Raw genomic sequence first — 26,667 nt, forward strand, 5'->3', positions numbered from 1 at the left:
CCCAGACAGCCCTAATCTACTGACAAAATCTGAAATAAATGTTGGCCTGGAATACAGGTAACTTCTGTGACTGCACTGAAAGACAGGTTTATGATTAAATCAAAACAGGAGAGATTATATAATCTCATGGACTCCACCACTATTTCAATCATGGTTTCTATCAATAACCTAGTACAGGCAGCTATGCCCATAGCACATTCATTTTAGAACTTTAGTAGTAAGCAGGCCCAGTTTAGAAAACACAAACTTTGAGAACAACAACAAACTGGTTTGCAGAAAGCTGAATGTAAATTACCTAATCCAAACTGCCTCCAATGTGCCGACACACCATACATTTTCCTGGGTTCCTGTGTAAAAAATCCTAAAGCATGCCAACACAACTTTACAGTCATTCTGAACACCTACACCACCCACAGTGGTGTCCTAATCTATGAGCAGACAATACTTTCTGAAGATGGTATGATAAAGCTCAAAGCATAAACAGAAACATATAGCTATATCTGTTTGAAAATACAGACAATTATGAGGTGTCAGTAATAAAGCTTGTGACATCAGAAGTTGTTTTTGTGGATTCATCACACACCACAAGTTTGATTATGTGCCCTGTTGGTCAACTAAGCACCTCGATCAGTTAGGCCCTTAGCACAAGAGTTATCCATAATCAGAGGAAACACTTGGCCTAACCTAACAACAGCATAAATATTCAGTGTCTCGTGCACAAAAACTTTGAGTGTGCCAATCACAATTTTATCTAAAACTGAATTCCCACTCTATCCTTAATAACCATTCTAAAAGATTTTAAAGAAATAAAAACTCATCACACAGCACGAGTTAAATCATAGGCCTTGTTGGCCTCTTAGCATTTTGTCTGCCTGTTCTTCTAGTTTAAATATATGAGGCCAAAAAAAAAAACAAAAAAATCATTCATCTTGTAACCTGTACACACAAACACCTAGGGTCAGATTTATCAAAGTGTGAAATAAGAGCACACCAAGAAAACCCCCCACCAACTTTCTATTCATTCCTAAGAGATTTTTAGAAGTGTATTTATGAAATAGTGAACTCTAATTTGAACCTATTGATAAATAGGCTTGTAAAAATCTCATAGGTTTCTTTGTGGTGAGCTTTGATTGTGCCCCCCTCATGGGGCAACTCCATTTTTGCAAAAAAGTGTATGTATATGGTAAGTAGAAAGCCAAACAGCCACAAAAACTTCCAGCACACCATGTTTTAGATTCTGTGCAAAAACCCTACAGCATGCTAATACAACTTTACAAATAATACCTACACCACTCATGGATCCAGTAATATTCAAGCAAGCCACAGCATTCATTTAGAATTGTAAAGCTCAGTGCATGGCTGGAAACATAATGGGAGCTTGCCACAGTTATGCGATGAGTTATCCTGAAACTGAACAACTGGAAGGTAATTTCCTATAAACTCCACTATAGTAAAATAAACATTTTGAAACATATTTGCCTTTTCTCTGTAATAATAAAACAGTACCTTGTACTTGAACCCAACTAAAATATGATCCTACTGGAGGCACAACAATCCTATTGGGTTAATTTAATCTTTAAAGGAGAACTCATCCTCCCAATAAAGAAAAGCCCATACCTTCTAAGCTAGATAGACCCCCCTCCCTCATACTTCAATAGCCTTGAAAATGTCCCTAAAATATTTCTCACCTAACAGTGCAGAGTAAGCGCAGTGGAGCTTGTGGGCGCCCTCTTCCGGATCACCGGTCTTCATCTGTAATAGAACACTGCATTGGTGCATGCGTAGTTTGTGCAGTCTTCCGGTTTGTACCGACAGCGCATGCGCCAAAAGTGACGGAAATTGCCAAAGCGGACCCAAATAAATCCAAAGATCCAGAAGATGGTGCCCACAAGCTCCACTGCACTTACTCTGCACGGATACTAAGAGAAATATTTGAGGGACATTTGTTGAAGTATTGGGGGGGGGGGAGAAGGGAGGGGAACCATACAGCTTAGTAGGTAGGGGCTTTTCTTAATTGTGGGGTTGAGTTATCCTTTAAATACATTTTTAGCAGATAACTTATGAAGATCCAAATGACAGAAATACATTTATCCACAAAACTCCAGATCCAGAACATTCTGGAGAATAGGTCCTATACCTGTATAGCAATCTGGGCAATAGTATGGCACATCTTGACTGAACATTTTTACCGGGCACCGGGCCAAATGCAGGCTCTCAATCATGCATAGAAAAACTAGAGCATAGCAAGTCCACTTTATAAATATGGCGAATGATTAAATACCCACAAATACGGAGAGCCCTAATCTACCAGCACATTACAGTGTTCACAGATTTTGATAGTGTACAACAGTATGGTAAAGCTCAAAGCAAGGCTGAAAACATAAGGCAGGTTTGCTAGGGCACTTTGGACAATAGTACCTCACATCTCGCCTAACACCCTTTTTGCGGCACACCTTGCAGGCTCTTTGGGCATACTTTTTATTAAGTGTGGGTGGAATGTTATCGATAAAATGCTTCCCGACCATTCTGGCAACATTATCATTATCAGGTACATCTGGTACCTCCTCAACATCTCCAAACAACAATGCAGGGAGCAGCTGCAGTTGGTATTTATAAAAGGACAATTTGAGGCCTGGAACTGCTGCCTTATAAACAACATATGAATTGTAAAGAGCCACTTGAATCATATAAAATGCTGCTTTTTTGTACCAGGACTTTGTTTTTCTGGTGGCGTCGTACTCCTGGATTTGTTCAGTTTTATTAACACCACCAATATGTTTATTGTATTCTTTGCTACAGAGTGGCTTACTTTTGGGGGGCCTATTGCCAGCTCTCTGTTCTACAATGACAGACTCATCATGGATTGTTGTCAGCATATATTCCGTTTTGGTGTCACAATGTTTTATGGCCAGGAGCTCACTGCTTCTTAGCCCATATGTTTCTCCAGGCCTCAGACTTTTATTCAAAAGTGTCTTGGGCAAGCCTTTTCTCATATGGCTTACAATGCCACAGGCTGGGGTGTCCAGACTATGTAGGGCCCTAAATAAGGGAATACTTGTATAGAAATTATCCACATATATGTGGTAACCTCGGCCCAGAAGGGGTATTAGGAGCTCCCAAACTATTTTGTCACCGACCGTAAAATCAAGTGGACAACCTGGAGGATCTAAAGAGGAGTCTGCTCCTTCATAAATCATAAAGTTACTGGTGTATCCGGTCTTGCTTTCACAGAGCTTGTAAAATTTTATCCCATTGCAGGATCGCTTTCTTGGGCTGTTCTGTTGGAACCTTAGCCCTTTAAAAAACATATGGGACTCATCTACACAAAGATTTTGGGAGGGAGTGTACACCTCTGCAAAGCGCTTACACAAGCTCTCAATAAGGGGTCTCAATTTATGAAGTTGGTCATGACCAGGCTCATTAGGGGGAGTGGCTGTAGCATTATCATTAAAATGAAGAAACCGCAGTAAAACTTGATAACGGTTCATAGGCATTATGGCTGAAAAGAGTGGGATGGAAATTACCGTAGTGGTATCCCAGTAGGATGCCAAGGTGTTGCCTGTGTGGAGGCCCATTGCTATTGTGAGTGCCAGAAATCTTTTTATCTCATGTATATTAGTGGGATGCCATTCCTGAGCTTGTGCATATTCGGGTAATGGGTGGCTAGAAAGATACTGCTCAGCATATAAATTGGTGTAGCAGACCATATCCTGTAGGATAGCCTCTGTAACAAAGACATAGAAGTAGTCCACAAGCTCAAAATTACTGGTATTCACCTTGATGCCAGGATCTGCAGTGAATAGGGGAATCTCCGGGGAATAATTTTGGGGAGGACCCCATGCAGCGTCTCCTCCGACAAATGCATCAGCACTTCTGACCTCATCCTCAGCTACTTTTCCCTCTATATGTAAAACACAGGTTTCACTCAAACTAGCCTCTGCTTTGTCAGCAATATCAGTGTCACTACAACTAGTCTCTGCACTAATGCAGCTACTATCTTCAAGCTCTGGATCATCTGTAGATGAGTCTGTTTCTGAGTCGAAGTCCTCACTCTCCACATCGTAATCATTAAACTCCTCTGAGCTTGAATTCATCATATCAGCCTCTTCAGTGCTTGAAATCTTTTTGGCCATTATATACACTAGTGCAAAAACCAACAAGCAAAGTGAAGCTGGGAAAAAAGTGATCTGCAACTTTTTATAAACCAAGTAAGCAAGTTAAGAGTTAACCAACATAACTAATCAGGCTGGCTAATGGAAAAAAAACTCACTGCACCTTAACGAACTCGGTATAAAAGACCTATACACAAATAAAATATATAACCTGCCCAAAAGAACAATTAAAATCACCAAACTTAAAAAAATGGTAAAAAAAAAAAACTATTAAAAGCAAAAAAGTGTGCACAGTTAGCAACGTTGTAAATAAATGTTAATGTAGGAAAGTCTGCCAACAAGTGGCAAGAAAAAGACAAACTAATATGCTTGTGCTTTCCTGTGGTGGGTTTATGTTCAATAGGAAAGGCAGGCAAATCCAGATGAACAAGCTCCAGCCAGAAGACACGAGGCTGAGGAGTGAATACGGCAGCGATCACCTGAAATTAAAAAAAAAAAAACATTAACAAAACGTGCCTATTGTTTCCAATGGCTCAGTCACAGTAACGTATAATAATCCTACACTGCTGCTTGAATAAGATGATCTGCAGATTGCATATGTAGCCCTTGAACGATGCGGTGCGTTTTGGTTCTTTATCCCCACAGGCTCCTATAGTAGCTGCTACGATTTAACTCGCTATAATGCAGTATCCAATCACGCACGTGCAGAGAACGTAATAGGGAACCTTGTCTTGCGAATGAAAATACTATAATCCAGAAGCAAAATTCCTGTTTACTGGAGTCAGGAAAACAAACCTGGGAAACACGGAAGTGCAGATTTGGAAGCGCGCAATTCAAAACAGGCTCAAATCAGCCATTGGTTCCTTTGCCACGCCCACACCACGCATAACTGGCAGCGACAGGAAAGGCGTTAAGTCTTTCCGGTTTCATGCTGATGACGTTGTGCGAGACAGAAAGTAGCCGGAAGTACACAAGTGATAGTTTCGATACGTGAAATTCTGGAGAAATGGGAGCGGCCGAGGCGGATAGGACATTGTTTGTCGGGAATTTGGACCCGCGAGCTACAGAAGAGCTGCTTTTTGAGTTATTTTTGCAGGTTAGCCGTGGCAGCTCTCCCTCAACATCTTTGTAGAAGCCCTTCTTATCCCCAACCATTATGGCTTGTGTTATGTTGCGACTTCACTACGTGTAACCGGTGTGCGTTTTTGTCCTAGTTGCTTTACTGCAGTGCAACAGTAACAGACTGAATGTATTCCCCTATATTATTTCTGTTTTGCTGACTACCGTGTTGCTTTACTTTCAGGCAGGCCCTGCATTTAGTGTTAAAATCCCAAAGGATAAAGATGGAAAACCAAAGCAGTTTGCTTTTGTGAATTTCAAGCACGAAGAGTCTGTTCCCTATGGAATGAGTCTACTAAATGGCATCAAACTGTTTGGAAGGCCTCTCAAAATACAATACAGATCAGGTACACAAGCAATACTCTTGATGTTTCTTGATGAGATTAGAAGCTACCACTGTATTTTAAATGTGTCATACAAACCACAAAATTGCCAGAATCCGCTGACCCTTGATATTCACTTCAGTGGCAATCTTACTGTAGTGTTAAACCTAGAATTTACCTTTGCTGGGCTACTGCATGAAACCAGCGTAAATTACAGGAATAGGGAACATAACACCTAAAACTGAAAGTGTTTTAAAATAATGACTATAATGTAGTGTTGCCCTGCACTGGTAAAACTGGTGTATTTGCTTCAGAAATTCTACCATAGTTTATATAGTGTTTTATAAACAAGCTGCTGTGTATCCATGGGGCAGCCATTCAAAGCTGAAAAAGGAGAAAAGGCACAGGATACACAGCAGAAAACAGATAAGCTCTGTAGTATACAATGGGATTCTTCAGAACGTATCAGTTATCAACAGTGTATCCTGTGACTGAATGGCTGCCCCCGTGGCTACACAGCAGCTCGTATATATAAACTATAGTAGTGTTTTTGAAGCAAACACACCTGTTTTACCAGAGCTACAGTACATTATATTGACTTTTCTTTAAAACACTTTAATTTTTAGGTGTTACTGTTTTTTTAGTAGCTCTCTTTGAAAGTCAGAGCATCAGTGTGAGTCTGACTCACTTTTTAATCTTTTTACAAAACTTACAAATTTAGCTTTCAATAATGGAACACATTGTAGCATAGTCCTCATATAACAAATTGTAACAAAATAGAACACTCCTCTTGCAATAATTTATGATAGATAATAAAAAAGGTTATTTTTTGATGTCAGTATCTCTTTAAAGGAATATGCATTTATTGCTGCTTTCATTTTAGGAAGTAAACACATTCAACAAGATGGCAATAATTCTCCTCATTCAACACACTTTAACGGCAATGGAAGTCCAACTGGTTCATCACCAAATGGAAGCAGGTAAAAATTTAAACTTTTAACATGGAATGTGTCTTGCAGTCTCTTTTGTTTAATATCCCAATATCCCCCCACAAACCCAAGCTTTGGGGGAAGAGTATAAGAGTAAACTTTTTAATATTAAAACTACGATTAATACAAAACCTATTAATAGTTTTGTTGTACTTTTTTTATCTAAGCTTCCTGTTTGGACTTTGTCACAAGTATTGGTATTACATTTGGCCCTAAGGGTTGGATGAAAGGGGTGCAGTGTATTATAGTTACATCTATTATTTCCTTTTCTAAGAACAAAACACATCACATATTACCTTATATGAAATGTAATCTATACTGTGCCTATAGATGTTTTCATGTTTTACTGTCAAAGCACATTGAATCATAGTGGTTTCAGGGTTTTTTTTTTTTTTTAAATTGCACTGATCAACAAGAAACATCACATCACTTTTCACATCATAGTGAAAGTGGAACAAAAAACACCAACTTCTGTTGAGTCACTAATGTGACATAACCTATACCATTAAGGGCTTTTAAACACGGGTGCTTTTTTCAGGGTTTTTTTTTTTTCCTTTTTAATGCATGTTGAATCTCAAAAAGCGCATATATTGCTTTTAAACGTGTTTATTTTTGACACAACTAAGTGCATTATTTTCCCTTCCAAACACTACCCTCTGTTCCATTGATAGCTGAACATGTGCCAAATGCAAGTAAATCCAACATGCTGTGTCTAAACAAACACAATAAAACGCAAATGGGGTAAAATGCTATGCAGAACACTCACGAGTACAACCAGGCAGAATATAATGGAATCAATTAGCGAATGTGTTTTAGTTGCGCGCCAACCTGCATTTAAGCGTGTGTTAAAAAGCAAAAAAAATGCAGGTAAAAAAAACAGTCCTTGGACAAAAAAATTCTGAAAAGGTGACTGACATAACTCATTAAGAAATGGAAAGAGTATAGAACGCCTGTGAATCTGCCAAGACTAGGCTATAATTGGAGAGAGTATATGAGTTTGGGCAGTTGTTTTACGAGTCACAACTTTGTGACATCGACGTTTATTTTCTGTTGATCAGCAAAAATTTTTAAATCCACTGTAATTGTGTTTTGAAAAAAATATACAGGAAAATGTCCACTGGAAGTGAATAGTTTTTTTTTTTTTTATAAGCACTGTATCACACTCGCAGTGTGAAAGGTACAAATACGGCAAATTGCCTAATGATTTCCAGTCATTTAGGGGCAGATTTATTACAGTTCGACTTGTTTCCACAAACAATTCGAGTTTTCGAGGATACCTTGGAGTCAAAAAACATTTTTTTGGGTTAAAAAAAACCTAAATTTTTCAAGATTTATTATACTCCAACCCTGGAAATGGCTCGAATCCAAAAATACACCATCTGAAACCTGTCAAGGTCATTTTGAAGTCGTTGGCAGAGGTCCCTTGAACCATTAAAATAGCCTTCATGGTGTTCATTTTTTTCTTTCTGAGGGTTTTGCTCAGGTTTTCGAGGTTGTTAGCCCCATACTCACAGATTCAAGTTTTTTCTTAAATTAGAAACTATTCGAGTTAGGAGTTCATTGGCGGTCTAAAAACTCAACTTTTGATAAAAAAAATCCCTTTAGTGTGTTTTTAAAGGGGACTGGTCACCCTAAGAAATAATTCCAAAACCTATTTTAATGCAAAATAAGCTTTACTTACAATATATCAATTATTTAAAATCTTGTTTCCTTCAGTCTTGGAATTTTCCATCACAGCAAGTAGGCAGCAGCCATTATATAAAGACTATTGTTAAGACATGTTTTGCATCATGCCAAAGTCTTGTTAATGTGCCAGAATCGGGCAAGTGATGCCCTTGCCCATGCACTGGTTACATAGTTAGATGGTGAGGAGGGAGGGGGAATATAAGGAGGGCACTGAAATCTAGGTGCAGAATGAGTTCAGAATGAAAAGTGAAAGTAATTGCCTGCCCTGCCTCGATGCCTGCCTATGGCAGTGCACATTTGATTTTATTGATTAATGCAAAAAGTTGGTGTCCATTTCTCTCGGTACAGAAATATTGCCTCACATGGGTGGCTGTGGGTATTTACCCTATATAAACGGGGCAGATTTTTAATTGTTATAATGTAATGCATTTGTCCAACTATTAACCTAACTGGGAGTGAGGTTGGAGATGAGAGGGATTTAAAGTGGACCTGTCATCCAGACACAAAAATCTGCATAATAAACGTCCTTTTCAAATTAAACATGAAATCCAATTTCTATTTTTTATTAAAGCATTCATAGCTGTTGTAAGCTCATTTAAAAATCTCAGCCGTCAATCAACTATTGTCTGCCCCTCCTCTATGCCAGTGGCATAGAGGCGGGGCAGACAATTACTTTCACTTTCCATTCAGCACTTCCTAGATGTCACTGCTCTCCACACATTCCCCCGTTCTCTTTACCGTTTAATTGTGTAGCCAGGGCATGGGGATGGACATCGGGTCCCCCATTCTGGTGCACAAACAAGATGCTGAGATGATGCAAGACTTGTCTTAACAGTGTCCACAAAACGGCTCCTGCCTGCTTGTTATAATTATGAATTCCCAGACTGAAGGAAAAAGATCCAAATAATTTATATAGTGTAATTAAAGTTCATTTTGCTTGAGGATTTGGAATGTTTTTTTTGGGTGACGGGTCCCCTTTAACAAAATGTCTGTGTAATTGCAAATTTGAGAAAAAAAGCACATTTGGGATTGGTGTTGGTTTGCCATTTGGCCAAATGATTTCAATATTTAACAGAATCCAAAAAATAATGGATTTCTTACATCCATAATTTTCTGTTGTGATTTTCATAACATGTTTTCAAATACATTTAATTGCTATTACATTTTCTTGTGGGAATCAGAATACTTACATTTTAACTGCATGATCTCTCTTCCTACAGGTATGACAGAAACGGAGATCACCTAAAATCTCCTGGACACTCTCCTGTTCAAAATTCACAGAGATCATTTTCTTCACCTGATAACCTTCAGAGACAAGCAGTGGTAAGTGGTCTTCTAATGTTAAAGTTGGTTTTTCACTCATGGTATAAAATAGCTGGTTATCCTCATAACGATGAGATATTACGGATATTATTTTATCAGTTGTTTTACTTATATTGTACCTCACACTCTTTTGCTTAGGGTTAGGTTATGCAGCTCTGCTTTAAAAGTATTGGAAATACAAGTAGCTTATGTCAACTGCAACACCACTCTCCAAGTTCCTACTTCATTGTTAAAAAAAAACTGTCCAATTTGCTTGATATCGTGTGTGTTGAAATTATACAAATTTAGGGGCAGATTTATCAAAATGTGAGATGTAAGGTTTACCACAGAAAAATTCTTTCTATATGTTCCTGTGGCATTTTAAAAGTGTATTTATCAATGGGTGAAATGTTAGAATTCACAATTTTATAAATAATCTTCTAAAAACCCCAGAGTAATGGATAGAAAGTGGGTGAGGATGTTTTGTTGCAAAATCTTAACTCTAAATTTTTTTTTTTTCTTTAAACCTTTTTCTCCAGATAAACAATTTTATGTGGCAGCAGTCGTCTCGGTATGGAACAGGATCACAAGCACAATCACAGTCTAGCTACTCTCCACCTTCATCTCAAACGCATTATGATAAGTACAGCCAAAGTTCCCAGCAGTCTTCAAGGCTATATGATTCTTCTTCTGCCCAGCGCAAAGACAGAGTGCATGGCTCTCATCCATATATGAGTGATGGCCACCATTACAGCCGGGAGACGCACCACAGGGGCCGTCATGAGGAGCACTACTATGAAGATAGAGCCTATGACAACAGGTGGCGGTCTTCAAGACACTGAGTTTGAAAGAAGATATATTTCAGTTTTGCTTTACAACAAACATTTTCAAACAAGTTCCATACTTAACTGAAAGCAGAAGCAATCTTGGAAATGAAACTGAAAAATTAGAAGTTTTTTCAGTTGTTTAATTTTACCACCTCTCGTTTTAATCTTTTTACAAAATATTTTTAAAAACCTGCATTACCAGTGACAATATTACATCATCTAGCCTGTTTGATAATTAAGCTCTCAAAAAAAGAAAAAAAAATGTTGTACAACAAAATGGCATATCATATTTGTACTGAGCAATAATTTGTATATATCATAAGGTCTGATGTTATAATATCACGGTTTGCAGGAAAGGATTTTTATTTATTTTAGATGTTCCCACATGCTTGTGAAAAATGGAATATCTTTATCTTTTGCTGTGTTGTCTTACAAAAAAAAAAACACTGGTTATAAATATAGTTTTGAGCTCTGTACCCATGGGAATTAAAATATGCCCTTATCAAGCAGTATACAAAACAAATGTTTAAGATGTTGGTACAGAGCCTTGACTTGCTCAGATATATTCCATTTAACTGAGTTTAAGATTATTCCAATAAGGTTTGTAACTTGCAAGTTTTATTTTGGTTTAGATTTTTTTTAGTAGCTAAGTAACAATATATGTCTATATCTGGATTAACATGTAGATTCCAGCAGATTATTACACCAGCAGGATATTCACTTATTTTAACAGTATAATTCAGCTCAGGATAGCAGTTGATAACCGCTCTGGTTTATTAAAATCACTTAAGGAGAAGCAAATATTTTACATTTGTATTTTTTTTATGCCACGGTTAGAAAGCTGAATTCTTTTCAAAGTATTTGATACTAAAGTGTTCTTCCACTTCAAAATGTTCCCAGTGTATGCCAATTTTTCATATGCAGTTGGCTATTGTTTTACAAGTAAAAGAATTGGAACTATTTTATGTTGACATTTGACGTTCCCACTCAAATTCACAGTGTAACAAAATAAGTGTTAAATATTCAGTATTGAAACACCATTAATGAGAAGTGTTTTTCAAAAATAATAATAATTTTCGAAGCACCATTTTTACAGAGAAAGCAACCTCTATTGTAATCATTTTGAATTTTAATTGATAATTTGTATGAATTCATTGTAGAGGTTTATTTTGTGCATTGTTGGGACAAAAAAAATATTTTAATATGGCTGATCGGGGTAACTCAGGAAAATGCTATGTCACAAAATCATTTCAGGTAAAGCATATTTAGACAACTTTTTTCTTTTAATAATTTCAAGAGAAAAGCCATACCCTGTTAATTATTTAGTAAAATGGATTTCCATGTAAGGTGTTAACTTAATATCCTCTTGTAATGTCAACTATATTTTGCCACCATTAAAGAAAAACAAAGCCTGCAAATTAGTAATAATAAAGCCACCCTTAGGGTAGTGGCACTTACCGAGTTATCTTTGCCAGCATAAAAAATGTCAATGGAGAAAGATAAGGCCAACCCCATGTGTGTAGAAATAGGAATAGGTGTAATCTGTATGTCACTGCCCTGATGGGTTGGATTTCAGACAGAAAACAATTGTGTTTATTTTTTAGCTGAAATCTGAACCATATGTGTAATAACAAGCATAGCACATTTATTCCTATTCAAAACGCATGGGATGGCATGAAGCAAATTTACCTATGCAGTGTGTGTCATTGGCTAGGGTAGGACTACATGGAAGTTTTCGGAGCGATACGACGCGCTGCAACAAAAATAAGGTAAGTGAATGCATTGTCGCATGGTGTCACAGCATTCATCCGACGTCACACGATTGTTGGATGCAGACCCTGCACTCTGCGTCTGCATCCGACAGTTGTGTTGCTTCGGATCAACGTTGTGACAATGCATTCACTTACCTTATTTTTGTCGCAGGCGTTTTGCCGCAGTGTGTCAGATCACGCCGAAAACTTCTATGTAGTCCTACCCTTATACAGGAGTGAGCACAGTATTTCTTCAGAGAATAATTATTTACAGATTAAGGGTCCAAAGATGGTACCCCTTTATTGTAAGGAAAAAGTGTAACTTGTTTTCATCAAATTGTTTTACATAATGTCCCACTTTGAAGACCCATTTTGTGTAATTTCTCGAACATTTGGTGAGAATAAATCTTATCTGATGTTAATATTGTGTTTTTGTATATAGTTTTTATTTTGCAATAATCCTCTATTCTAGACCTTTCTGCCTATAAAAGTTGTTGGTTTTATTCGAAATAAGTGTCCCTCAGGGACTGGTTAAATGTACAACTATTCATTAGACTCAAGTGTGAGCTCTACCATTATGGTAGGTGGGAAAAGCCTGATGAACCATTGTAAACCGTCAATGAGACCTGTATTAAGCAAAAAAATAGCTTTAATAGTTATAAAAAAAAAAAAAAAATTACTTTTTAGGGCAGCAACTTTTGCATTTCTAGAGGGTGGCCATAAAGTACATGAGCACAACCCACATGGTATTGGCTCACTGGCCAAATGGATGGATATTGTACGAGCAGTTGTAAAATGTAAATCTCTGTGTACATCTAAGGGTGGGACTCCACGTTGATCCAACGCGACAGGACTGTCGGATGCAGACGCTGCACACTGCGTCTGCATCCGACAGTCGTGTAGGATCAATGCTGTAACACCATCCGACAATGATATTACCTACCTTATTTCTGCTGACATGACGCATGCCCATGGGATTGCAGGAAATCGCCCGTGAAGTCCTACCCTTAGAGACAGGCTATTCATATGCACGTTCAAAAATGTATTTCCTAGAAAGCGAGGTTTTTTATTTTTTTTCCAGTTCAGTGAATGCATAACAGCTGTCTTTGTAGATGGCCATTTTGGTCTCTTCTTAAAGGGGTGTTTCACCTTTAAGTTAATTTTTAGTATGCTATAGAATGGCCAATTCTAAGCTACTTTTCAATTGGTCTTCATTATTTTTTATATTTTTTTAATTATTTGCCTTCTTCTTCTGACTCCAGCTTTCAAATGGGGGTCACTGACCCCATCTTAAAACAAATGCTTGCGACTTTTTATTATCAAATAATCAAAATAGAAATTTTTCTATTTTGTGCACAAATCCTTGTGTGCTATTTGCTTTTTGCTATTTAAGTAGCACTCTGTCCATCTTTTTTTTTTTTTTACTAAAACGTATTCATCTTTCTTTGCCCTTCTTCAAATAACTATTGACAAACACCATTTCCTCAGCATTTATGTTGAAAAGGCATCACTTCGGTGGCACACAGTGTTTATATTATAATCCCTTTAGCGTCCAATTCACTGGCCACAAGTTATGGCTTAAGCTGGCCATAGACGCAAATATCTGATTTGTACGATTTTCGGACCGTGTGTGGAGAGTCCCAACATTTTTCGTCCGGCGGAGATCGGTCGATCAGGTTAAAAGATTTCTGTCGGCTGACGATATCTCTGCGTGTATTCGTGCGATTTTCAGAGGGAGACTGTTAGAAACTACTGTCTTTTTAAAATAATTTATATAAGTTCTATGGTCAACAAACACCACTCACCAAGGTGATATTTAAATATATTTAATGTGTAAAAAATGTTACAGAAAATACATACAAATTAACAGATACCTAGCCAGTCAAATGCTCTATTGACAGCCTACCAAAATAATATGTATGTATCAATATGTTGTATAAAAGTTTTGTGTTTGTCTGTATTATGTGAGAGTCAGTGTGTGTCTGTGTATGTGTTTGTGTGTGTGTCCAGTGTGAGAGAGCGTGAGAGAGAGAACTTCTCTTTGTCCAGGGATATATTCAAAACCTGTGGGATACACCTCCCCCAGCCTTCCCATAAATTCCATATGTTAATTGTAACCTAATCCCTCCAGACTTGAGGAACAAATGGAGTATGGGAACCATTGTGTGAAAGATGTGTGAATGACAAGTCATGAGTGCACAAATGAAACATATTCAAACTTAATCAATACTGGAATATAACCATTTTTCCAATACCCAATATTTAACAGAGACTGTGACCAGCTTTTGTCCGACATAACTTTCGTACGATTGCTGTCAGGGGCAGAACATTGGCTGATCTGTTCTTTAACTACTTTATTTGATCTGAATGGTTAGTGGCAGGTCGGGAGATGGGGAAGTCCGATCGTACAATGATTCATATGATCGGATCTTTGCATCTATGGCCAGCTTTAGATGCAACCTGCAAGAGAACTCTGGGGATAACATGAGGTCTGGGTTGCAGGGTCTGCTTCTTTTATAGCTGAAAGAATTCCGCAAGCCACAATCTTAACTACCCGGCATGAGTGGCTAGCGAGTGGCAGACAGATTTGTGTATGGTCATCTTCAGACTGCAAAAGTGAGGCTACATTAAAGGCTCCTTGTTTAACAGGAGTTCAATTAACAGGGCTTGTGCAGAGAAACTAAATCCCTCTACACCAGGGATCCCTAACCTTTTTTACCCGTGAGTCACATTCAAAAATAAGAGTTGGGGAGCAACAAAGGCATACAAAAACTTCCTGGGGTGCCAAATAAGGGCTGTGATTGGCTATTTGGTAGCCCCTATGTGGAAAATCAGCCTACAGGAGGCTCTGTTTGGCAGTACACTTAGGGGCATATTTATCAAAAAACGTAGAAATTCAAAAAGACCAACCGAAATTAAGTCAAAGTTTTTTTTGGTCGAATAGGTCCATTTTCGGCCGAATTAGAATTGTACGAATTGAAGGAATAGCGTATTCAATCGAATTTGAATCGACATTTTTCCAAAAAAGTCCACCAATTGACTCCAAATAGGTTGTAGAAGGCCCCCTATAGGCTAAAACAGCAATTTGGCAGTTTTAGATGTCACATTTTTAAAGAGACAGTACATGATACATTTCGATATTCAATTATTTTTTTTCAAAAATACACAAAAAATAGCTCAAAATTCGATTTTTTACATTCGAAAATTCACTTTGACCTTTGATAAATCTGCCCCTTGGTTTTTATGCAACCAACACTTGCCTCCAAGCCTGGAATTCAAAAATAATCACCTGCTTTGAGGCCACTGGGAGCAACATCCAAGGGGTGGTTAGCAGCATGTTGCTCGTGAGCTACTGGTTGGGGATCACTGCTCTACACAATGGACTCCTGCTTATTACCTGTAAGACAAAACAGTTACAATAAAGGTGGTGACAGACGGGGAGATTAGGCGCCTAGCGACAAATCTTCTTTACCGCGGGCGACTAATCTTCCTGGAGTTTCCACTTTGTAAATCCGAAGCATCCCGATTCTATTCTTGCTAGCAGGAAGGCATATGTGGAGATTAGTCGCCCGCAGTAGAGAAGATTTGTCACTGGGCGACTAATCCCCCCTCTGCCACCACCCTAAGGGTAAGGGCACACCTGCAGATTCGGGGAGATTCAGTTGCCTGGCGACTAATCGCCTTGACTAATCTCCCCGAACAGCTTCCCCTTCTTGTGCCGACTATAATGAAAAGTCGCCTGCGGCATGGCACACGCGCCGCTTCGTATTCCGAAGTCGCTCAAAGTTGCCTCACAAGGAAACTTCGGGTGACTTAGGAATACGAAGCGACGCGTGTGCCATGCCGTAGGCGACTTTTCATTATAGCCGGCACAAGACAGGGGGAAGCCGTTCGGGAGTTTAGGTGCCCCAAAGAAGAGACAATTAGTCGCCAGATGACTTAATCTCCCCGAATTGCCAGGTGTGCCTTTACCCAAAAAGGGTGGAGGGAGGTGTTGTTTACACAGAGCCCTGTATCTCTAGTTCAACTAATGGAGAATGGAGTATTAAGAGAATAACACAATATATAATAACATTAAAATAACATCATAATAAAATAGTGTTATTATAGAAATAACCAACAAATATCATATGCATTCTTTAATTAAAGTATAGGCATAATATATAATTGCTACTTATTTTGCCCATGCTGAAAAATAGGCCTACATGCAGTAGGTTAAGAATGATGTAAAAAACGACTATTTGGTCCACTCCTAGTAAAAGATCAATTTATTATTTGTATCACATACTAATAACACTAAACGATATTAGTTGTGAAATCACATTCCCTTTGCAGAACAGTCGGGTACAATTCAATTTTCTGTGGCCTTGGTTTTCAACAACTCCCACCATTTAGCATCATTTTCCTGCACAGGAGACATGAGTTGTCGAAAAGCAACAGACAGATTCTGCTTTAAACCTTACAATAATGTTCTGTAAAATGATGAACAATAAAACGCAGCTCAAGCGTCAGGTTTAGGACAAAGAAATAAGCCAATCAGAGCAGGGAACTTTCAGACTGAGGCTTGGAAAGAAGATTGTGTCGTGACGTGTCAGTGCTGCTTTGCGGCCGAGCCGGCAGCTGCAGTTTTGGCATGTTGCATGCTGGACGGTTTGTGGGTGCAGCAGTTGTTAAGCAGTTGTCGCAGGTTGCAAGCGGGAAAATAGCTTACAAGTCCCGTAGTGTTTGGAACATGGCGAAGGACATGGGCCAACGGATGGTGTGGGTGGACTTGGAGGTAATTCTGTAACTAATGAAAGAATTGGGCGCACTTTAATTACATAGCGGTTTGGACGTAACTTTGGGATCCCATCTTTGAAGCCTTGCGCAATACTTTCAGTTGTGACGTGGGGGGAGCGGTTGCAACGACAATGTCACTGGGTGTTAAGACATTTGTGACGCGTCATACTGAGCATTACGACATTATCCAGCATGATAGGGGTTAGGGATGCGGGCTCCTTTATGACAGTATAGACTCTGCTTAATTGCAACATTCTGTCGAGTAAATAAAGCCATGTTCGTGTAGAATTAGCCCATGACGTATTATTATATGTGCCTTGACTTCCTTCATGTGTGTACCCCTTATATGATAATGTGGGGGGCATGTTGCTGCCCTCAATAGCTTCCTAGTCCTGATGTATGTGTGTACATTTGTATTTGTGTAGTGAAACTTGTGAGTGAAACACTGTACAGTAGAACAAAGTGGGTCATCGCAATAATAAATACAAATGAGTACAAAATACAAAGTCCAGTTACAATAAAGATGACGTGCTTAGTGTGAAGGAGACAAAAGGTTGGAGTCCCTGTCCTGTAAAGCTTTCATATAAATGATGGCCACTATATGGTATAGCTTTATTAGGTAAACACAATAGTCTTAAAATTACAGTAGCCCGTGTCACCCACCTACCCTCAGATTGATTGACATCTTTAATTCAGTTACAAAAGAACAGCATCATCTGTTAAAATACATTTTTATTACATTGAGGACACAGCCCAGGCTGTTTGAGCCTCTGTATACTATAAATGCCTGGGCCTATTTTGAATCTCAGTCTTACTGGTCTATATGTGTGGCTGTAGACTTTATTGTCCTTCTTCATCTCTTTGAACACCATAAATCCTATTCCTGGATTATGGAGTGACTGTTTCAATTAAATATGCCTTCATCTTCCATCTCCCATTGATGGTCTGTTGACTGCTCTCCTATGTTTTCTGCACTTGAGATTGAAAATGGGGTGAATTCAAATACCCCTTGAAAATAGATTGCATGGCAACATGATAGCAATGCCTCTGCCACGTGAACCATTTGTTCTGTGTTGTCTCCATTGCCTTACTACTCCCTCTGATCGTGCACTCTTGTCCATATCACAATCTTTTGATCGCTACAGACTCCCAGACTTATAGTTGCCGTTGGGCATTTACCTGTAAAGATGAGCATTAACAAAAGTTTTTTGGTTGCTGGGGTCGGTGACCCTCAACAACCAGAAAGAATTTTAAGCTGGAATGCGTCAAATGCATAAAAAACTGCAATAAAAAATACTGTAAGAACAATTGTTGTTTAGAACTGGTCATTCTACAACATACTTAACGCTAAGTATTAGCGCAGTATACCCCTCTTTTTAAAATTTGTTCAATGAATAGGGGTTTCACTGTACATACTTTTTGCTTATTGTTTTAATAAGGGATGTATGTATTTTCATATTTCTTGTATTAAATAGAGCATCTGGAAAAAAAAAATTAAACTAGAGTCACATTCTACTTCCCTTTTCAGAATAAATCAGCAGTGCACTGAGATGTCCTCTGTACAGTACAGGCTGCCCCTTATCTCAGCCTAACAGGCTTCAGCAGGCGAAAGGGAGGGACTTGTTTATACAGAGGGCCTCTCGTGGACTGCTGATTTCTTTTGACTGTACTCGTCTAAACCAGGAAGTAAAATGTGACTTTACATTTTGTTTTAGAATTTGTCAATTTTAGTACAATAAATAAACATCTTTAACATAATAAGAATAACCTCGATTCATTGTACTAATTTGAAAAGGGGGTCTAATGTCAAAGAGACAGAGTTCTGTTGACTATGGACAGCCACATAACAGCCCTGTATCCTAACTCTGCTTTATTAGACTTTATAAAATTGCTAGGATTAACTGGAGTATGGCATTGAGTTGTTTAACCCTTTACCTACTGGGTGCCTTAAAATTTGCATCATAGAGCAAGCTAAAAAAACAACATTGTGATGATTTACTTTCAGCCGCTGGACATCTTACAGATATTACCTCTTCAGTCTTTTTTTAGGGTCAATGGTCAATAAACTCCCCTAAATTGAAAACATAATAATCTAACAGCCGCCCCAATTCTGACACCCACAATGCTGACTTTAAACAGGGCTTTTTCTCAGCTGATACAGGTCCTGTTCCCCTCTTTGCAAGTGTTCTTTTTAGTGCATATTTCCTTGGCTTTTTGGCAGTTGAAACATCAGCATTTGGGGAAATGTGGTACGTTATATAATTAACCTATGTATATAAGAGAAAAGGGGGCACTAACTGGTTTAAGTCAATTATGTGTAGAAACAAGAAAAAATGCACACAAATAACAAAGTCCAAATACTCTGAAGGTCAAATACAAATGTTTTATACTCCAAGGGTTAAATGCAAATTATCTGACAACAAATGTTCCATGTGGGGTGCTGCCTCCTTAATCTGCTGGTCCCCCTTTAAGGGGGTTATGTAATAAAAGCTTGCCCAGCAGCATTAACCTATAACAACCTATCAGCAGGTAGCATTTACTGGTCACCTGTTTAAAAGCAAACATCTTATTGGTTGCTATGGGTTACTGCTCTTGGGCAACTTTTGTGCCTTTTATTACATAAGGGGTAAGTATATTATAAAATGGCTAATTCTAAGCAACTTTTCAATAGGTCTTCATTATTTATTTGTTATAGTTATTTGCCTATTTCTTCTGACTCTTTCCAACTTTCAAATGGGGGTGACTAACTGAAAAACAAATGCTCTGTAAAGCTACAGATTTATTGTTATATCTACTTTTTATTACTCATCTTTCTATTCAGATCTTCTCCTATTCAATTACAGTCTCTTATTCAAATCAATGTATGGTTACTAGATTAATTCAGACCCTAGCAACCAGACTGAAATTGCAAACTGGACCCCCATCTAATAAACATGCTCTGTTAGGCTACAAATGTATTGTTATTGTTACATTTTATTACTCACCTTTCTATTCAGGCCTTCTTCTATTCATATTCCAGTCTCTTCTTAAAATCAATGCATGGTTGCTAGGGTAATTTGGACTTTAGCAACCAGATTGCTGAAATTGCAAACTGGAGAGCTGCTGAATAAAAAGCTAAAAAAGTTGACCAAACCCTTTAATAATAGCCAATGGCAGAATGCTGTTCTTTCTTTGGCATATGGGGGAAGATGTTTTAAAACTAATTGTTGCTGCCACAAAGCACTTATGAAGGCTATAATGTTTTTAGGTGAGATTGGCTAATGGTCTTTAAAAATAAACGGGTGACCACAATAGAACCCTGCTTGGGTCTGTTTCATAGCCACCCTCAGCCTACTTGATTACCTGTGGACCTCCTACACAGTCCAGACTCTCAGTTTATTTTTTAATATGTTTGTAATTTTTCTACAGATGACTGGCCTAGATATCGAGAAGGACGAGATCATTGAGATGGCATGCCTCATAACTGATTCTAATCTTGATATTCTGGCAGAAGTAAGGCACCTCTTATTTAATTTTCTTTAGAAAATCTGCTGTGCTATGAGCCTCTACACTAGATCTTAAAGGGGAACTCTGGCTTCCAAACTAAAATTTAATAAAGAGGCCCACATAACACAGAAACCCTTAATATAACCATATAGTTACCTGTTTCTTCAAAAAGTATGAATAAATGCAGTTTTCTATGCTGAAATCCAGCTGGTTAACAGTTGTCTTTCTGCATCATTTGAAATCCTGGCAGGGAAGGGGAGACTAAACCCTGATGTCACAAATTGTAACAACTTCTCCACAGGTTACAGACAGCATGCAGGAACTACATAACCCACAATGCATTGCACTATGATGTGCCGTTCCTTATTGAAATTACATGTGCAGGGAATTGGGGGTTTGGAGGATGCAGGCTGAGGACAGCTGGCTGTTGATACAAAGTAACAGAAGTCAGCCAGCTCAGCAAAGTAGTCAGACAGATCAGCAGGAGAGCAGGGAGCTAGGTTTAGGGAACTGTTCCAAACCGTTAAAAATCGTGAAAGTCTGCATATTTTTTAATTGATGTATATTGCAAAGTTGCTTGAAATTATCTTTACTTTTCAAAAAGTTTGTTATGTTTGTGTGGCGTCCCCCTTAAGTTTTGTACCTACTCCATAGGATTGATGTAAAGACTACTCAATACCTATGTGTATTACACCTGAAAGCTATGCTTGTCCATTTCTGTGTCAGTAGTGTCCTATGTTGCCAATGATGCCCAGGTTATACACAGGTAGTAGAGAGGCCTTGGGTGATCTTGGACATGACCAGATTGGTGTCAACACAGTTGAAAAGCCTTCAGCGGAACTTTGTCTGTTCTGTCTGCATAGAGATAGGGAACGTCGATCAGTTCACTAGCTACAATGCATTGCAGTAAATTGTGGGATTTGCAGGATACAGGTTAAGAACTAATGGCTAGCTACAATACATTGTTTTACATGCATGTATATTAATTTAAATATCTATATTTGGTTTCTATTTTCATACTGGCTTAGAATGTATTATACAGAATGCTTGGGACTTGGGGGTTTCCTGATAAGGAGTCTTTCCATAATTTGGATCAACATATACATTGTATTTTTTTTTTCTTACAATGACAGGGTCCTAATTTGATTATTAAGCAGCCAGATGAACTATTGGACGGCATGTCTGACTGGTGCAAAGAGCACCATGGGAAGGTGAGTTTTTATCTAGTGGTTCATAAACAGATTTGTAGAGGAATGTGATTTTAATAAAATATTTTGAAAAAAAAATCATTTGAATCATAAATTGCATGCTAGTGTTTTTATTGCTAACCCAACAATAAAATGTAAATATTTGGGTACAGGTTATCCTCCTCCAGCTCTGCCCCTCTGTATTGTAAATATATTTTTTTAGTTTACTTCACATAATTTAGCTTTCTGCCTTCACATTCATAGTGTCTCTGGAGCTAGTATGCTGTTTGGAAGATAATCTTTCTAGGTATGAGACTCTTTATATGCATGCTTAGAGTGCTAGGGAAGCTCCCTTGCAGCTGTGAAGGCAGAAACATGGGCTAAAGGACCCAGATAAGAGAAGGTCTTTAGATTCAATGCCTGGCTCCTGGTACACCTGAGCCAGGTGAAAGTCTTTCTAACACAAATAAGTGTGTTGCTGCCAAGATATATTCAAGATATATTCTTCAAGATGTTCTCTGTACATTATTGATGTTATTAGTTTTGCAATGTTGATTAAAGTTTAGAATATTCATTATACCGATTGGCAGCACTTTCCTTGGATAACGGAAATGCCTTGTTTTGACTTATAAAATAAAAAAATCTGTTTTTGACTTTTATATATAACTATATCCTGGATTTAACTGCACAATTTTATAGAATGCTACATGTTGGGAAAATAGTGAAGGTTCTAAGGGGAATTTGTTTATTTTCTACTATTACTGAGTTAAGGCAGGTATACACAGGCTAGTCGGGTACAATCTCTATGCGATTTGCCATGGGCTGAACTGGCGGAAAGTGTATGAGTGACCACACAAGATATGACTGCAGTTTTTGACTGCAGTTTTTTGTTCCATTCGTTTGTGCATCCTGACATCTAAAATACAAAACTAGTTTTTGCTAAGTAGTGTAGTTTGCGTTAATTGTAGCACTATCCAGGCCCTCTTCTGTTCATTTTCAAGTCTTCTTTTAAACTACTACCACGTTACTAGTAGGGGTGCACTGAATCGACTATTTTAGAACTTGCCGAATACTTTGTGAGCGATTCAGCCAAATACTGAATTGAATCTGAATGCTAATTTGAATAGGTAAATTAGGGAAACAAGGGAGAAAGAGAACCGTTTGCAGTAAACAAAAAATTGACTTCCTTGTTTGTATGATGAAAAGTCACATGATTTTATGGATTCGGATTCAGTTCGGCCAGGCACTTAGATTTGGCCATATCCTGCTGAAAAGGCATAATCCTGAACTGAATCCTTGATTCGGTGCATCCCTAGTTGCTAGGGTGATTGACACCCTAGCAAGTAGCTAACTGATGAAATTCCAGATTGGAAAGCTGCTGAACAAAACAAAAAGTTTTCAAAAACTTCAATAAATAAAAACTTTAAAGACCACTTGTCTTAGAATACCACTGTCTACATTACTATCCCTTTAAGGTGTAATAAATCTCATACTTGTATTATCTGCAGTTAAATACATGCTTATTTTCCTTCTTTTCTTTCAGTCTGGTCTTACCCAAGCAGTCAGAGAGAGTCGAATAACATTACAACAAGCTGAGTATGAATTTCTTTCATTCATCAGGCAACACACACCTCCGGGAGTCTGCCCATTAGCAGGTAAGAACTCTGTGTTCCTGAAGCATAATTCTGGTTGAGTTGCACAATTGTGGTTCATTTTATGTACGTGATCACTGGACTGTAGTATTGTGTAGGGCATATGTGTTTGTAATGGCTCTTATTAATGTCACATTTCTCGCATAGCCTGTATCTGTTGTGCTATTTATACATATATATCCCTAATTACAGACACTCCTTTTAAATTGTTTTTAAATTAAAATGTCATTTTTATCCTCTTAGGAAATTCAGTGCATGCAGATAAGAAATTTCTGGATAAATATATGCCACGGTTTATGAGACACTTACATTACCGGATCATTGATGTGAGCACTGTGAAAGAATTGTGCAGGTATTATTATTTCTGCAATGAGTTTTTCATTTTTCTTCACCGCAATATGTTTTTCTCTTATCGGTGATTAAAGACAGATGTTTGTGCTTATATCTACAAAGTTTACAAACGCTGGTGTTGAGCCAGGAATCTTTGTCAGTCTGTGTGAGCGTCAGGGAGTGAGTTGATTCAGAGTAGTTGTTGTGCTTGGAAACACAACTTTGGGAGAATTGAATATTCTAATCCATCAATCTGTTAATATGATAAGATTACTGTGAACCCTTTCCAGTCACTGTATACTTGGAATTGACTGAATCCAGCATTCCAACCCTTAAATTATGTGATTGTTAAAGCCCTGAACAACAGACTGTGGCAATTTTTTGGTCACGATTGATGCAATTTTATTACATGTAAATATACAAATTAGGGAGTTCATTCTGCATTTGCCCCAAATCTTTCATGGAGGATTTGGTATTCAGCTGAATCCAAAAATTACTGAACTATGTTCTACACCCTCCCTGTTACATTAGCCTATGGTATGCATTTAATTACCTGGACTCGAAACAGGACCCCACCCCCTTTTAGCTCTCTCCATTTTCTGAGTGGGAGCTGTAATGATTGGGGTCATCTTCTTTTTATGTCTTGGTCTTTATTTCACTAAAGCATTGTGATTTACCCATAGTTTTTCAAGCTTCAATCTTGCACTTAAGCTCTGGCTTAAATATTAATCTTTCTTTTCATTCTTGAGTCAGCTTGAACAGTCTAAATAGTGCACGGTAACCAATCTTGTTTAGGCAAATTACATTATTCGGTATGATTGTATTTGACCACTGAGTGGGATCTGTATATAATAAATGACTAATATATGGAAACAGTCAAGCAACGTTAAGGTGAATTAAATATGTAATGAACACTAATACTCCCTATATAAAGCACAATTCAGCAGAATTGAATAGCTTCATCACTGCAGTCTTCTTAATAACTGCATACATAATTGAGATTAAAGGCCTTCTTACTGAAATGACAGTGGTCTTGGTATATGTCACCTGAATCTTCCATTATAATGGCCGCTCTTTATTAAATCTGTGTTCAGTAAATTTTATTACAGTAGAGCGTTTCTCTCATACAGTTAATCTTTATTTTGTTCAGACGCTGGCACCCTGTAGAATATGGACTTGCTCCTAAAAAGGCAGCTTCACATAGGTAAGTGACGTTAGCTTTCATACACACACAAGTTATGTAACCTCTGTCATGTCTGGTCAGCAGCTATGAGACTACTCTGCATGATATAGAAATGTGAAACGTGTGTATGTTACAAAAAGGGGATCTAAATCCAAACATAAAACAAATGGCTTCTGTCATTTTGCAGTTTACAAAAATATTCTGCTTTTAGAGGTTTTGAGCGCTCCTAACTGCCTATGCACAGACACCTACTTGCTGTGGTAGTAATTGGCTGTATAATTATGAATCCCTGAGCTTTCATTTACAGATATAATAAATATAGCTTTAATAACTGCAAGCTGCTACTTTGTCTAGTGTTTGTAAAGAAAATCAATGCATTACCCTTATTAGTAATACTGTTTATTGGTGTTTTTTAAAGAGCCCTGGATGATATCAGAGAGAGCATCAAGGAACTGCAGTTTTATAGGGAAAGCATTTTCAAGACAAAAACTGATTAAAAAAAGAAAGATATTAGAAAATGGAGAAGCAGCCAAGCCAGAGTCTGTGACCAACATCTGACTCGAAGAGGCGGAATCTTTGTTGATTTTATATGGTACCACAAACAGCAAGATTTCTGAAAACTACATTTCTTGCATGCTTGGTTATTTAAAACTACAAGCTTTCATGCGCCTACATGAGCTAAACCTTGCCCTGAGTTATGGCTGTTTCTTTAAAACGGCTTTAAAGTTTTACTAATGTATCTTTAAAAAAGTTGAAATTTCACAACACGCCGCTTTCTTCTGTCTCACTTGCTGTGACATGGAGAGATATGGTTAATGGTATTTAGTTTGGTGAACAGTTCAGATAGTATTTGGTAGGGGATTTTCTATTTTGAGGATTTTTCCACTATGAGATGGAACATTATTTGCCAAGTTGTTTGTGTGGCATTATGAGCTATTGATATGAATGCTTGTTCAGCTGTCTTCCATTTAAGTTTTTCAAACTGTATTAACAAATAAACTTTACATTTCTTTATTAAAATACTGTGCTGTGTTTTTATTTAAAGACTAAAAACTTTATTAGGAATTATTGCAAGCCAATAAGTTGAATATAATCAAACCTTTGTACAGTTCTGCCTCAATCAGTATGTGTCCAAAATATTTTTTTACTCATCCATTAACAATATCAATCCATTTCTGGGTCCTGCACAGACCTACCCTTGCAAGTTTTGGTGGAAAAAACATATTCACTAGTATAAGGGGAGTTCACACAGGGTTTAAGCACGTTCTCAGCAAATGGTTAACTTTTGCTCATCCAAATGTAATTAAACTACTTCTCAGCATACTAGTTCTCCGCATAGGTCCAGCATGATAACCAGGGTTAACCCATGTTGAGAGATGTAGTCTAGCAACAGTAGGTATGGATTCTTAAAGCACAAATACTGTTTTATTATTTTTCTCAGTGCCGGTGCTCCTATCAGCAGAAAACTGCACTGGCCCGGGGTTATTCCAGTGAGCACCACGGATCAATCTTGTTCCGGCTTCTTCTTGCTTTAAATTTCCCAGGGCAGACGCATGTGCAGTTGAACGAAATAGCTGACTTTTTAGCTGAAGTTCTACTGCGCATGCGCAGTCGTGCGAAGAAAGAGGATGATGGAAGAGGATTGCTTCGTGGTGCTCACTGATATAACCCCAGGCCGGTGCAGTTTTCTGCTGATAAGAGCACCGGCACTGAGAAAAATAATAAAATAGTATTTGTGCTTTAAGAATACATACCTACTGTTGCTAGACTACATCTCCCAACATGGGTTAACCCGGGGTTTCAGGTAAGTAAATACAATCACTTGGGGGTGCCTAACATTTGGCACCCCCAAGTGCAGGAAGACTTTCCTTCTCCTTTAACTGCTAGTTGATCCAGAGGAAGGTAAAAATATCCATCTCCCTTTCTAAAAGGTCATCCAAA

The 26,667-nt window shown here is 38.0% G+C and overlaps 3 protein-coding genes across 4 annotated transcripts; 2 read left to right on the forward strand and 1 right to left on the reverse strand.

Annotated features, from left to right (window-relative positions):
- Positions 1-1,575: 1,575 nt before the first annotated feature.
- Positions 1,576-5,047, reverse strand: LOC108696405 (piggyBac transposable element-derived protein 4-like). 2 transcript variants are annotated; one of them, XM_018225734.2, is made up of 2 exons: positions 4,908-5,047; positions 1,576-4,591 (listed from the first exon to the last, which is right to left on the reverse strand). In XM_018225734.2, the coding sequence occupies exon 2, from the start codon at positions 4,131-4,133 to the stop codon at positions 2,325-2,327; it is 1,809 nt and encodes a 602-aa protein (XP_018081223.1). In that variant the 5' UTR covers positions 4,134-4,591; positions 4,908-5,047; the 3' UTR covers positions 1,576-2,324. The 2 variants fall into 2 exon arrangements, with proteins under 2 accessions (XP_018081223.1, XP_018081222.1); XM_018225733.2 differs by lacking the exon at positions 4,908-5,047 and adding an exon at positions 4,675-4,901.
- A 35-nt stretch (positions 5,048-5,082) lies between these two features.
- Positions 5,083-11,752, forward strand: rbm7.L (RNA binding motif protein 7 L homeolog). The gene is given in 5 exon segments (NM_001087346.1): positions 5,083-5,208; positions 5,416-5,578; positions 6,438-6,534; positions 9,450-9,552; positions 10,071-11,752. Coding segments are annotated over 5 exon segments (756 nt in total). The 5' UTR covers positions 5,083-5,118; the 3' UTR covers positions 10,374-11,752.
- Positions 11,753-16,705: 4,953 nt separating this feature from the next.
- Positions 16,706-25,746, forward strand: rexo2.L (RNA exonuclease 2 L homeolog). Its single transcript, NM_001095353.1, is given in 7 exon segments — positions 16,706-16,886; positions 20,297-20,380; positions 21,508-21,585; positions 23,105-23,216; positions 23,457-23,565; positions 24,694-24,747; positions 25,145-25,746. Coding segments are annotated over 7 exon segments (561 nt in total). The 5' UTR covers positions 16,706-16,841; the 3' UTR covers positions 25,224-25,746.
- The last annotated feature ends 921 nt before the right edge of the window (positions 25,747-26,667 follow it).

Source organism: Xenopus laevis, chromosome 7L (assembly GCF_017654675.1).
Source record: "Xenopus laevis strain J_2021 chromosome 7L, Xenopus_laevis_v10.1, whole genome shotgun sequence".
Lineage (NCBI taxonomy): Eukaryota > Metazoa > Chordata > Amphibia > Anura > Pipidae > Xenopus > Xenopus laevis.